The sequence below is a fragment of the Atta colombica genome, unplaced genomic scaffold, assembly GCF_001594045.1.
Source record: "Atta colombica isolate Treedump-2 unplaced genomic scaffold, Acol1.0 scaffold160, whole genome shotgun sequence".
Classification (NCBI taxonomy): domain Eukaryota; kingdom Metazoa; phylum Arthropoda; class Insecta; order Hymenoptera; family Formicidae; genus Atta; species Atta colombica.
Window position 1 is genome coordinate 481193 of NW_017259251.1, and position 10889 is coordinate 492081.

At 29.4% G+C, this 10889-nt stretch overlaps 2 protein-coding genes across 2 annotated transcripts; one reads left to right on the plus strand and one right to left on the minus strand.

Moving 5' to 3' along the window:
* Positions 1 to 459: 459 nt before the first annotated feature.
* On the plus strand, positions 460 to 2921 carry LOC108685816. Its single transcript, XM_018190787.1, has 2 exons — positions 460 to 613; positions 2641 to 2921. Exon 2 carries the CDS (start codon positions 2641 to 2643, stop codon positions 2806 to 2808), a length of 168 nt encoding a protein of 55 aa, XP_018046276.1. The 5' UTR covers positions 460 to 613; the 3' UTR covers positions 2809 to 2921.
* A 225-nt stretch (positions 2922 to 3146) lies between these two features.
* On the minus strand, positions 3147 to 10624 carry LOC108685800. Its single transcript, XM_018190768.1, has 21 exons — positions 10550 to 10624; positions 10294 to 10486; positions 10019 to 10177; positions 9695 to 9942; positions 8921 to 9097; positions 8740 to 8840; positions 8526 to 8665; positions 8303 to 8436; positions 8034 to 8161; positions 7818 to 7941; positions 7400 to 7543; positions 6818 to 7003; positions 6389 to 6536; positions 6150 to 6317; positions 5338 to 5501; positions 5115 to 5261; positions 4629 to 4759; positions 4422 to 4542; positions 4166 to 4315; positions 3702 to 3801; positions 3147 to 3387 (listed from the first exon to the last, which is right to left on the minus strand). Exons 1-21 carry the CDS (start codon positions 10622 to 10624, stop codon positions 3281 to 3283), a joined length of 3045 nt encoding a protein of 1014 aa, XP_018046257.1. The 3' UTR covers positions 3147 to 3280.
* Between the last annotated feature and the right edge of the window lie 265 nt (positions 10625 to 10889).

Consider the following 10889-nt stretch of genomic DNA (forward strand, 5'->3'; position numbering starts at 1 on the left):
GATTGTATTTAACACGGTCTTAAATATAAGAATCGAATGAATACTACCGGCTTAAATTTTTAGAGCGTGGTCTCGCTATGCTTTGAAGCATTTGACTGACCAATTAGAAAAATGAATTTTTTTAAATGATCAATCAAAGAACGAATCTTTCAAAGTATTTCTGGCATTACATTGACCATACTTCTAGAATGATGTTTATGTAGGATGCACAAAGATGCTTTTTCATACTCGATACTCATTTTTGAGCAGAAATGAATTGAATATCAAGCGTTAATTTCGAACATATCTATTTTGACGCTGAAAATGAGCGTCGAGCGTCAGCATAAAAAAGCATCTTAATAAATCAACCCTTTCTTTTGCTTTGAAAATGGAATCATCTGGAAGATTTCTCCTTTTTTGATTAGAATTATCTCTAAGGGATCACCTGCATGATGCTTGAAATGGTATAAATACTGCGATCAGTACGAACTTCACTTCATTTTACTTATCAAAACCACCGTAATCATACTGCAAGTACCTCTTGGATCCTTGATCATCATTTACGTAGATTGTATTGAAGGCTTCAATATTTCCAAATCTTTTCATTTAGTAAGACTTTCAGCTAAAAGCAAAAGTGAGTATTTTGTCTCATTAATTTCAATTTATTAATTAATTTTACTCTTAGTGTAGTTTACAAAAAATTAATGATTTTGTGATTAGAATCAGTTTAAGTTAAGAAAGAAATAGCAGCAGTTCTATATAAAATTACGACAGTGCGTAAAGTAATAGTTTATTGTGAAAGTTTATTAAAAAAAAAAACTTCATAAAAATTTATTCAAGTGTCTGTAACATAAAGAAAAGACATATGGCTGCTATTATACTACGTATATTAATACTAGAAATATAACGCAATATGTGTTCACAATATAATATAATTTTTAAAAAATTATTAAATTGAAATTTATAACGGTTCTCTTTTTGAATAAATTAATTATTATGAAAGGAGCATAAAAGTCGACATTATGTATTATTGTGAAATTATTCTATAATATTAAAATGAATAAGTTAAATACAAACGCTTTGATCTTCTTTATGCAGGTCCTCAGTGTTTACAATAATATAATTAAACATAGAGAACTAATAGATTGAAAATATAAAAATTGAATTTTTATAATGATTAGATATAATTATTTTTAAAAAATTGTCTGTCAAATTATATAATTTCACTGTTGCAATTTATTTGGTAATAACCATGGAATTTTTTAACGTTTTTATAAAAATTGTTTTCAAAATCTGCATTTGAATTCCTTCATGTGAATGTTAGATCACAAGAAGCTTTTCCAAATGTTCTATGGCTAATTACATCAAAGAAATAAAATTATGTTGAATCTTTTCCAATCTATTCTTAGATATTTTTAATAAAGATTAAAGTTTCTTGTTGTTTAACAAACCATATAAATTGAGGAATAAATGCAAGCTTTCAAAGTATCAATCATGTAACTTTTTCTTTAAAGCAGAAATGTGGAAAATGAAAATTTTTATGTATGTATACATATATATACATACATTACAAAAATTTTCTCTTTTGAAGCTTTCGCTGTAGAGAAAAAATTACATGATCGATATCCAGAAAATAAATTCTCAATTTTATATATATATATATAAAACTTGATGCTAATTTTCATAATTTTCATACAATTGTTAAGTCACCTAACAGCACACATTATCACTGTATTGTATCCTTATGAAATTAAAAAAAAAGAGGAAATGTGTAAGGTGAGAACGTATTAATGCTCGCGGCGTTTTTAATTGAAATTTATAATGACTTTTTAAATAAATAAATTATATTATAATAGAAAGAAAATATTATTATTAGACGCGTAAAAGCCGCAATATATTATAATTTAGAGTCGGCTTTTATGCTTCTTTTTCTAATAATTAAAAAAATTAATTTTCGTTATTCCTTTTATACACATTAAAAATATTTAATTTGATTTGATAAAAATATTTTATTTTTAAAATATCATGATATATAACTTAGTCATCTTTTAACAACTTTTAATATATTAACAGTGTAGTGTCTAATTTGCGATTGAAAAATCTATATGTAAAAAAATAACACGATAGCTGAATATACACAGTTCATTTCTGAAAAGATGTAAGAAAATATCTTAAATTTTTATTTAAAATAAAATATGAAACGTATTAATCATTTTCTTGCAAATTCTTATCTTTTAATCAATTCAATGTTATATTCCTTTCTTTTTCTCCTTTCTTTATTATTTTTTAATTTTTAGAGCCGTCTGTATTACCGACTAAATTGTAATAATTTTTTTTTCTCTTTTACAAATTTAAAAATCTTTTTTCAGAATTAATAAGCATATGCGTTAATACTTGTCTATGATGGAGTTTATGTCGAGAACAACAAAAAATTTTTCTTAAGATTTCAATTTCGAAATTTTTTGTCATGTGTATACTTTGCTAGAAAAAGATTTTTGAATCTGTAAAAGAGGAAAAAAGTAATTATACAAAAATTACGATTTAGTCGATAATACAGGCTTTAAGATCCTTTTAAACGAACTGCGAATTTAAGACACGCAATCGAATTTATATATTCACATTGTTATATATTTTATTACAAAAATTATATTCACGTTCTAGATGGATCCGAAAGATACAGCCAATCGTACTAATCAGTGTAATCCGACTCATATGCCAAGCGGACCTGGTCACAAGACTGGATACTCAGGGACGGGTGACAAAGCGGATTTGGACAATCATTCAGACCAATTGAATCCGAATAATCCCATATGTCCCAAAAAGACATGAATATTCATATCTTACAGAGTTGGCATTGTATTTATAATATATACGCCTGAATAATAATTGTATTATAATGTCTGAATATAATATAAAAGACACGAGAGCTTAATATTATAAAATGTCTTGTGTATTTTTCATTATCTTTATGCATTCTAAGATGTTTCCCTTCAATATTCCTATCCACTTTGACAAGAAGACGAAAAAATTATCCAGTTTATCCAGATTATCCAGATATATATTAATTTTAATTACTAAAACAGTTATTTGACAACTATTTATCGTTAATGTAATATAATTATTAAATGAAGGTTTATTTTAATCATAAAAACAATTAGTCTTGTGATTTTAATCTTTCGATACATATTATTCGATACATATTATTATTATTATTTTACGCCCATTGGAAAAGAAATATTTATTTCATTGTTACATATAAATGATAAAGAGGAAGTAAAATCAGAAAAATTGCCACATCGACTTATCTGCTGGGTTGTTGAATCCAATATCCCCAAGTAGCGAAATATTCGTCATTCTCTTCCTGCGTTGGACCTCGAAACACCTTTATTTTGATCCGCGGAACGTCATCTGCAAACAAATAGCAACTGCATAGTTTTTAATAGCATTTGGGCCCAATTGCACCAATGTTACTTTGATTTTAAGTGAGGCTGAAAACTCTCTATCTTTTTTTGGCTCTAAAACGAGACAGATAGAGTTTTAAATCTCGTTGACGCAATCAGGTCTTAGATAAGAATACCGCAATATTATTTTACATTTGTCTTTTCTATAATTCGAACTATTTTGGATTAATCTTCACTATATGAAGATTACAAGAACAAAATATAAATTTAAACGTTTCCGTAGTCGCAATAATTATCGATAATGATGTCTGTAAGTATTACCTTTTTTTAAAACTGAATGACGCATTGCACTGCTTGATTCATTGCAGCTAATTGTCGTAAATATCGCTACATTAAGCAGACAAAATATAACAAGAGTGTACTGCAAGAAAATATTGATTCTTTGATTATTTAATCGAATATTTCTGTCGTATAATATTGCGTAATAAAGTCTGGATAGAGTGCAAATCTATAAATATTTCACTAGATTACAGTCTGACTCACCGTCAATCTCATCGCAATTGTGGAGCTAACTATAATAAATTTCTGAATCAAAAACTGGAATTTTATATGCTACAGCGTTTGGCATCTAGAGTTTCTAGAGCATGACCGATCCCGATTTTCCATCCCGCGGTTTGAGGGACCGTTTCTCTAAAGAGAAAGCCGTATTGTCCTGTAAAGGTGAAGGTAACACGTCACAAAGAAGCAAGAACGCGTTATTCTTGTTTTTTTTATAGGCTTTTCACCTGGGTGATTTGTTCATAACACTGAGCGAATTCGTCGTCACGTTGTAAAGACATGTTTAATAGACATAGATATTTCCAAACAGTCACGTTACGATTATCGATCCGATTCGCCTCCGATAAAGCCATCTCGGCTTCCGTGAATCGTTTTAACTGAGATAATTTTCAAATGTAAAAGCAATTTTGCGTATGAAAGAATAATTTGGCACAGAAGTTTTTGTTAGAAATTTTTCTTTCTTTTTAACTTGATTTAATTCACCTCAAAAAAGGCGATTCCTGCTCCAAGCCACGTTTCCGCTGTGGGTGAAGTTTTGCATGCAGAAAGGAATACTTTTAATCCACGCTCGTAATTACCAGCATTTTCGTAATGCAGTCCCATTCTAGTATCGTAATGTTATTATAAATAAATCGATTTTATTTTTTTTCCTCCCAATCGTTTCGCGCATATCGAGACAAATGATTTTACCTGGTTTGTACGAGATGCAAATCGTCCGGTCTGTTAAGCATTGAATTGACGAACTCGTAGCAATGAATAGCATCTGCGAAATTACCCTCTTGAAAATGACAATGTCCCATTAAACTACCTATAGAATAATCCTGAACAAAAGAAATATATTGAGATTTAAATAGAACAAAAATAGAAGACAAATTAATTTGATACGATATTTAATGATTAATTGATAATTAAATCAATTAGAGACATAAATTATATTAATTGATTATTTAGTAATTAATTATTAATTATTATGGAATTAATTTTATATACTTAATTTTATAATTATCTAATATTTAATAATATTAGATAATTAATCTATTTATTTAAAGTTATCTATATTTATTTTTTATCTAAATATTTAATTTACATTTTATAGTTTGTAATTGTGAAACTATAATTGTATCGTCGATGTATTTAAGTATTTAATAATGATGCAAATGGCAAATACAAACGAACCAATCCATAAATACTTTCGGCTTCTTTCAAATACGATAAAGCTTCTTCGTATTGCTGTGATAAGTAACATCGCACGGCTAAATAATATAGAACATGGGTGGATCTGCCTGCTCGAGATATTTCTTTCTCCAACGCTAAGTCAACAAACTATACAAACAAATGACAGCATAATTTTCATTCGCACGTTCTTACGTAAGATATATTTTAAATGCAGACATATTACATCGCAGAAATGCAGTTTTAGTAGGAGTGTGGCTGTTATCATATACACGTTATCTTCTGGACAGTGAATCATTGTCCAAGCGAGAGGATCTTCGCTTGAAATCTCCGTCTCTTTATCGCCGTTTCTCAAACTTTCTTCCGCTATTCGTAACGTAAAATTCATCCCTGTTTAAAAAAAATATATTTCTCGTACATTCTAATCTTATCTTTGCTCTAATACGAAAATATCGACGTTTGAGCCAGAGAAGATACGAAGAATACACAAAAATGTCTATACTTATAAAAAAAACTATTATGAAAAGCTATTGCACTTTCATAAGCTATAAGCTTATGAAAAACTATTTCACATGAGGTGAAGACCGGTCTATGTCGGAACGCATGCGAAGTATGGTTTATATCGAGAAAAGTATTAAGTATGGTTTATGTCATATGAAATTGAAGAAGGGAAATTACACAAATTCAATTAAGGAAAATTAATACATGAATAAATAAGTGCGAGAAACAGGGTTGAAAATCAAGACAATTCCTGTCCTCAATTATACTACTACAAAATTTATGAAAGGAAAATATTGCTATATAGACCTTTCTTCAATTTCATGTGATATAAACCTCTCGCTTTTCTTGATATAAACGGTACTTCCTACTTAGAACTATGCGTTCCAACATAGACCGACATAGTCTTCACGCCTCGCGTAAAATAGACCGATCTTTATTATTATTATTATTTTTTTGATATAAATCTTTCTCCATGTTTTTCTCGATATAGAACTTTCTACGAGGCGTCAGGTGTCGAATATGATGGGTTTGTTATACCTGGACTATAATTTGTGCGTGTGTAAAAAAGATGTAAGATAATCCATCCTTCAATAAATCGAGGATAAAAATCAGTAACAGCTCTCAGAAAGATTTCTGCTTCTCGATAATCCTGATCTTCCGCGAGGATCAATCCGAATGTCAATAAACTGCGGAGAAAAATATTTATTACATGAGATAATTTAAGAATCTATTGCATCTTCCTTACTTTCCGAGTTCAACTAGAAAAGTACACTTGCGTATTTTTACGTACGCGAATTTATCTCGTCTGTTCAAAAGAATCGCTTTACGACAACACTCCCTTGCGCGTTCCGTATCGCTAATTTTCAAGAGAAAAGTCGCAAATTTGGTCCACACTTCGACATCATGTCTATTTGCCGCGATTGCCTGTGAAAAAAATTATGCATAATAATACACTTAATATTTTCTTAATCCTCCTCGAACCAGATGGAAAAATCAATTTGTGAGTATATCTCATACCCTATGCTATATTTCATCATAAATACAGATACTATAATTTAGTATGATTGATAACAACGCAGTTGCATGAAATCGGCAAAATGCGCGCGATACTTTTTAAAAAGATATTATAGAAATTCATCTTGTTGGGATATGTCACACCCCACCTGGTTCACGGAGGGTTAATATAAATGATTAAGTTTATGTACAGTCTGATAATGTCGTCTTGCATCATCTATATGACCTAATTCATAAGCCTCTTCAGCATAGAAAAATAATTTTTTAGGTTTTACAGTGCTCAGCGAATCATCGTCTTCAAGGCGGCTTTCGACGATTTTGTTGATGGCCAGATGCATTTGTTCGACGACATACGTATATACGGATGCTATAAAATTCTGTACATAAATTCTAGTTTGCTAGAGCTTTTATTTATTTTCAATTGTGTCTAAATAAATTCTTAAATCTATATCTATATTTGAGTATGTTGTAATATATAATAATAATATATATTAGGTGTAGTAAAAAGAAATCCATTATTTTTCCATTCAATTTCATGCAAAAATAATGGATTTCTTTTTACTACATTTAATATATAAATATAATAGAGAATAATCGGTCAAAGATATTATGAATAAAATATATATTCTTAAATTTAATTATCTCAGATGTGACTGTGCGAAACATTCGGACATTAATCCTCAATCAATCTGAGACGCTAATAATGTAAATATGACAAGATGCCGAAACATTGTAATAATAATAATTTTTAAATAATAAATATATTTTTAGACCTGGCTGTCAATGGAGTGTACAGTATTCATGTTTGTCTTGAATTTTTGATCCAGCAACGTGATCACTTTCAGCTTCAAAGTGCTGCGTATCTTTAAGTACGTGCCAGTTTTGTACAGATATTGCGTGAAACAAGTTAGCTCATCCTGAAAATTATTCAAGCAGTAACAAGCACACGAACGCGCAACGTAATAATTTCTCACATCTCATTGTTGAAATTAATCTCACCTCTTCAGGAGGGAAACAGTTCATTTTGTCCACCTTTTCTAAAGAATCATTTTCCTGAGCTTTTAATACGGATGACTTTTCTCCTTTTTTTTCATTACAAAAATCCTAGTACAAAACATATGTTTCTAATATAATTAATATATTTTTATGATATTAAATTATATTTTATGTAAAAATTTTATTTGTTGATACTCTGTAACTTTCCGTTATAATCTCCACTATTTTCCGAATACAAGTTGCATATTGCTGTTCCGCTAAATCGAGAGAATAAATGTAATGCGACTTAATTTCTTTCGACTTCATCATCTCCTCGATTCTAATGAAATTAATTATGTAGGATAAATTATGGTATAATTTTTTAACAACTAAATACTATGATACTTTTTATAGTGATGATTATGAACATACATGTCTGAAAAGTCACTTTCAAGTCTACAAGGAACAAGTGGATAAAAAAGCTTGACCTCGATTATGACAAACACAGGCTCGCCAGTTTCCGAAATTAACGGACTACTTTCTGTTGTTTCGATACCCGTCTAAATCAAATATTCGAAATCCAATTTGAAGAAATCCTTAATTAATGCTGATTTTTTTTATGTGTTACATATATACAGAATGTTTCAAGTATTAAATGAATTTGCGCGAAATTCTAAATATTGTATGTATATCGTGTCAACCTTCTCTAGTTCTTGTTCTTTTAAATTTTTACTCCGAGGTTCTATATAAAAAATATCTTTTTCTAAACCAGTCTTCTCGGCTATACTCGATGCATCATGCGTGTACAATTGCGCAATTACATGAGTGCTTTTTACTACAGAAAAATTAAAGGAGGAAAGTATTAAGTTTTTCAATAACAATATGATTATTTATCATATATTAAAATGATTTGTTCACACTTACTTCCTGGAAAAACAAGTTCTGATAAATCGACGTAACACTGAAAAAGTTGATATTCACTCAATTCTTCTACGTTTTGTTTAATGTTGCTCTTTTCCGTGATCTTTTTGCTTACCATAAATTGGAATGGCCAATATTTATACCTTCGAATATAATTATGATATTTAACATGAATTCTTCGATTTTTTATACGAAAGAAATTTTAATGAACATGTACTTGACAAGATGCTTCTTCATCATTTCGCTTCCTACATCCCACAATATACTGCGATTCATAAAGTTCCATTCGATTCTAGGCTCGTCCTGGCATACCTTCCTCTACAAATTACGCATTATTCTGCGCTTCATTGTACAGTTAATTTATTAGAAATCAAATTGCAAAATCAAATTGTTCCTACTTGTAAGTCGAGTTCTACGTCGAGCATGTTTTTTATATGTGCGTAATCGTAATCGAGTTTATACTTCGACAATCTAGCGCGACTCTGTAACTTTGATAAGCTTCGCCATCGTTTAGTTCTCTCCAGATCACGATATTTTGTCCATTTACCATCTTCGAATTTTACATTTTCCGAAAGCTGCGATAAAGAGTTTTTATTTATACAATATAATTATGATTAATTTTATTTTGCATAAATATTTTTGTTTTATCGAATTAACACACGGAGAATTCATTTAAAACGTTGTTAATTTGAATGTCTAACAGTTGTAAATTTTAATTGACTTATATTATATATAATTAATTTAAAAATGCAATCCTCTTTACAAATATTTGTTTTGACATTCTAGTCACTTCTTAGGATTCTGATATTTGTATTTATCTTTATAGACGTGATATGCGAGTCAATTCTAAGTAACTTATCTTTTCTGTCCACGTTTTATTGGCATTCTTGCGCATCTAGTTCGTTATTTTTATAAAACTATTTTTTCTTTCATGTACAAATCTTTATATATGTTATAATGAAAAATGCAAAGAACAGTATATTATAATCAAAATATTATAATCAGTTTATTTTTAATCTGATGTATTATATAAGGAAAGGAAAGAGAGAATGTTGTCTTTTAATTACTCTTAATCAAATTAATTAAAATTAATTGATCCTAAAGTTATAACTAAAATTTCTATTGTCTTTAGCTAAATAAAAAATTAAATTATTAAAAACAATAAGATATACCTTATTGTCAACATATATTATCGTGCCCGCTTTATAATCCGCATCTTCGGTAAAAAAAGTTGGTGGATTGTAGATACTTTCCACCGTAATACTTAGGAAATTAATTTCTGCTTGCGAAGAAAATATCTCCTTGTCATCATATATTACTGTCGCGTTTAATAAAGGAAGATTTTGCCACGAGATCGCCTTGCCATCAAACGAAAGATGTGGCGTTTGCACTATTAATCTTTCAACGAGCAATTTTTCACCTAGTGGTCAAGGTTGTTAGAATTATTTTAAGTGCAGTATCTCGACTTTCTCCATGTCAGCGTGATAAATCATTACCTAGTAATATCGGCATTAGATCGAGAGTGCAAAAACCAATTACGCTTGATGAAGTCGACATTTGCTGTGGAACGTTCGCTGTTATTTTCGGCTTGGATTCCGTAACTGATCTGTCAGAATCAGGTACATGTTGATCTTGGACATCACTCGTTACTTTTACTGATAAAACAATGATTTACCTCAATCGAAATAATTATTAACTTACTAATATAATTATAAATTATTTATTGATATGCATGCAAATATGTCGTGACATAAAAGAGCAAATTATTTACTTAAAATCGGCGTGGATACGATCGAACCTATATTGTTGTGGTTAACTATAAATAAAAATTCGACCTCGAAGTTGACGTCGTAAACTTGCGGTGGTTCCTTGAAACCCGGATCGATAATGAGAGGAGTACTTTCTCCGAGCACTACGTCATTATGTATCACGATAAACGATATGCCAGTTTCTTCTTTCACAGTCTATCTTATAAACAAATTTTCTCATGATTATGCTATAATTAAATTGTACGAAAAAAAACGTACAATGTTTTCAATGGAATCTATAACTATTTTTATGCTCCTTTTAATTGGTTCATCTTGAATCAAAGATTCTTCCATTTTTATATAGAGGTATTCGTATATAATATTGAAAATATATTTTTCTGCTGATTTGTCAACTTTTTTCAAACGGTGAAAGAGCTTAACATTTTGATACTGCGAGTTTAATAAAATAACCTTTAATAATTTAATAATAATGATAATAGTCGCGATTTTATTTTCAATTGTTTACTGATGCTGACTTTGAGTCAAGGAATTGTTTTATCTTGAATAATGTAAGTAAAATACATTTTCTGAATTGCAATATTATGGATATTAAAATTTC

What these genes read in the sequence shown, in the direction of transcription:
- LOC108685816 (XM_018190787.1), top strand. Translation starts at nt 2,641, where the DNA reads ATGGATCCGAAAGATACAGCCAATCGTACTAATCAGTGTAATCCGACT.
- LOC108685800 (XM_018190768.1), bottom strand. Translation starts at nt 10,624, where the DNA reads ATGGAAGAATCTTTGATTCAAGATGAACCAATTAAAAGGAGCATAAAA. An exon ending in GAAAGTGACTTTTCAGACAT is followed by an intron (nt 7,942 to 8,033) that starts GTATGTTCATAA and finishes TAATTTCATTAG; the next exon opens with AATCGAGGAGATGATGAAGT. An exon ending in TCATTCAGTTTTAAAAAAAG is followed by an intron (nt 3,388 to 3,701) that starts GTAATACTTACA and finishes ATTTGTTTGCAG; the next exon opens with ATGACGTTCCGCGGATCAAA.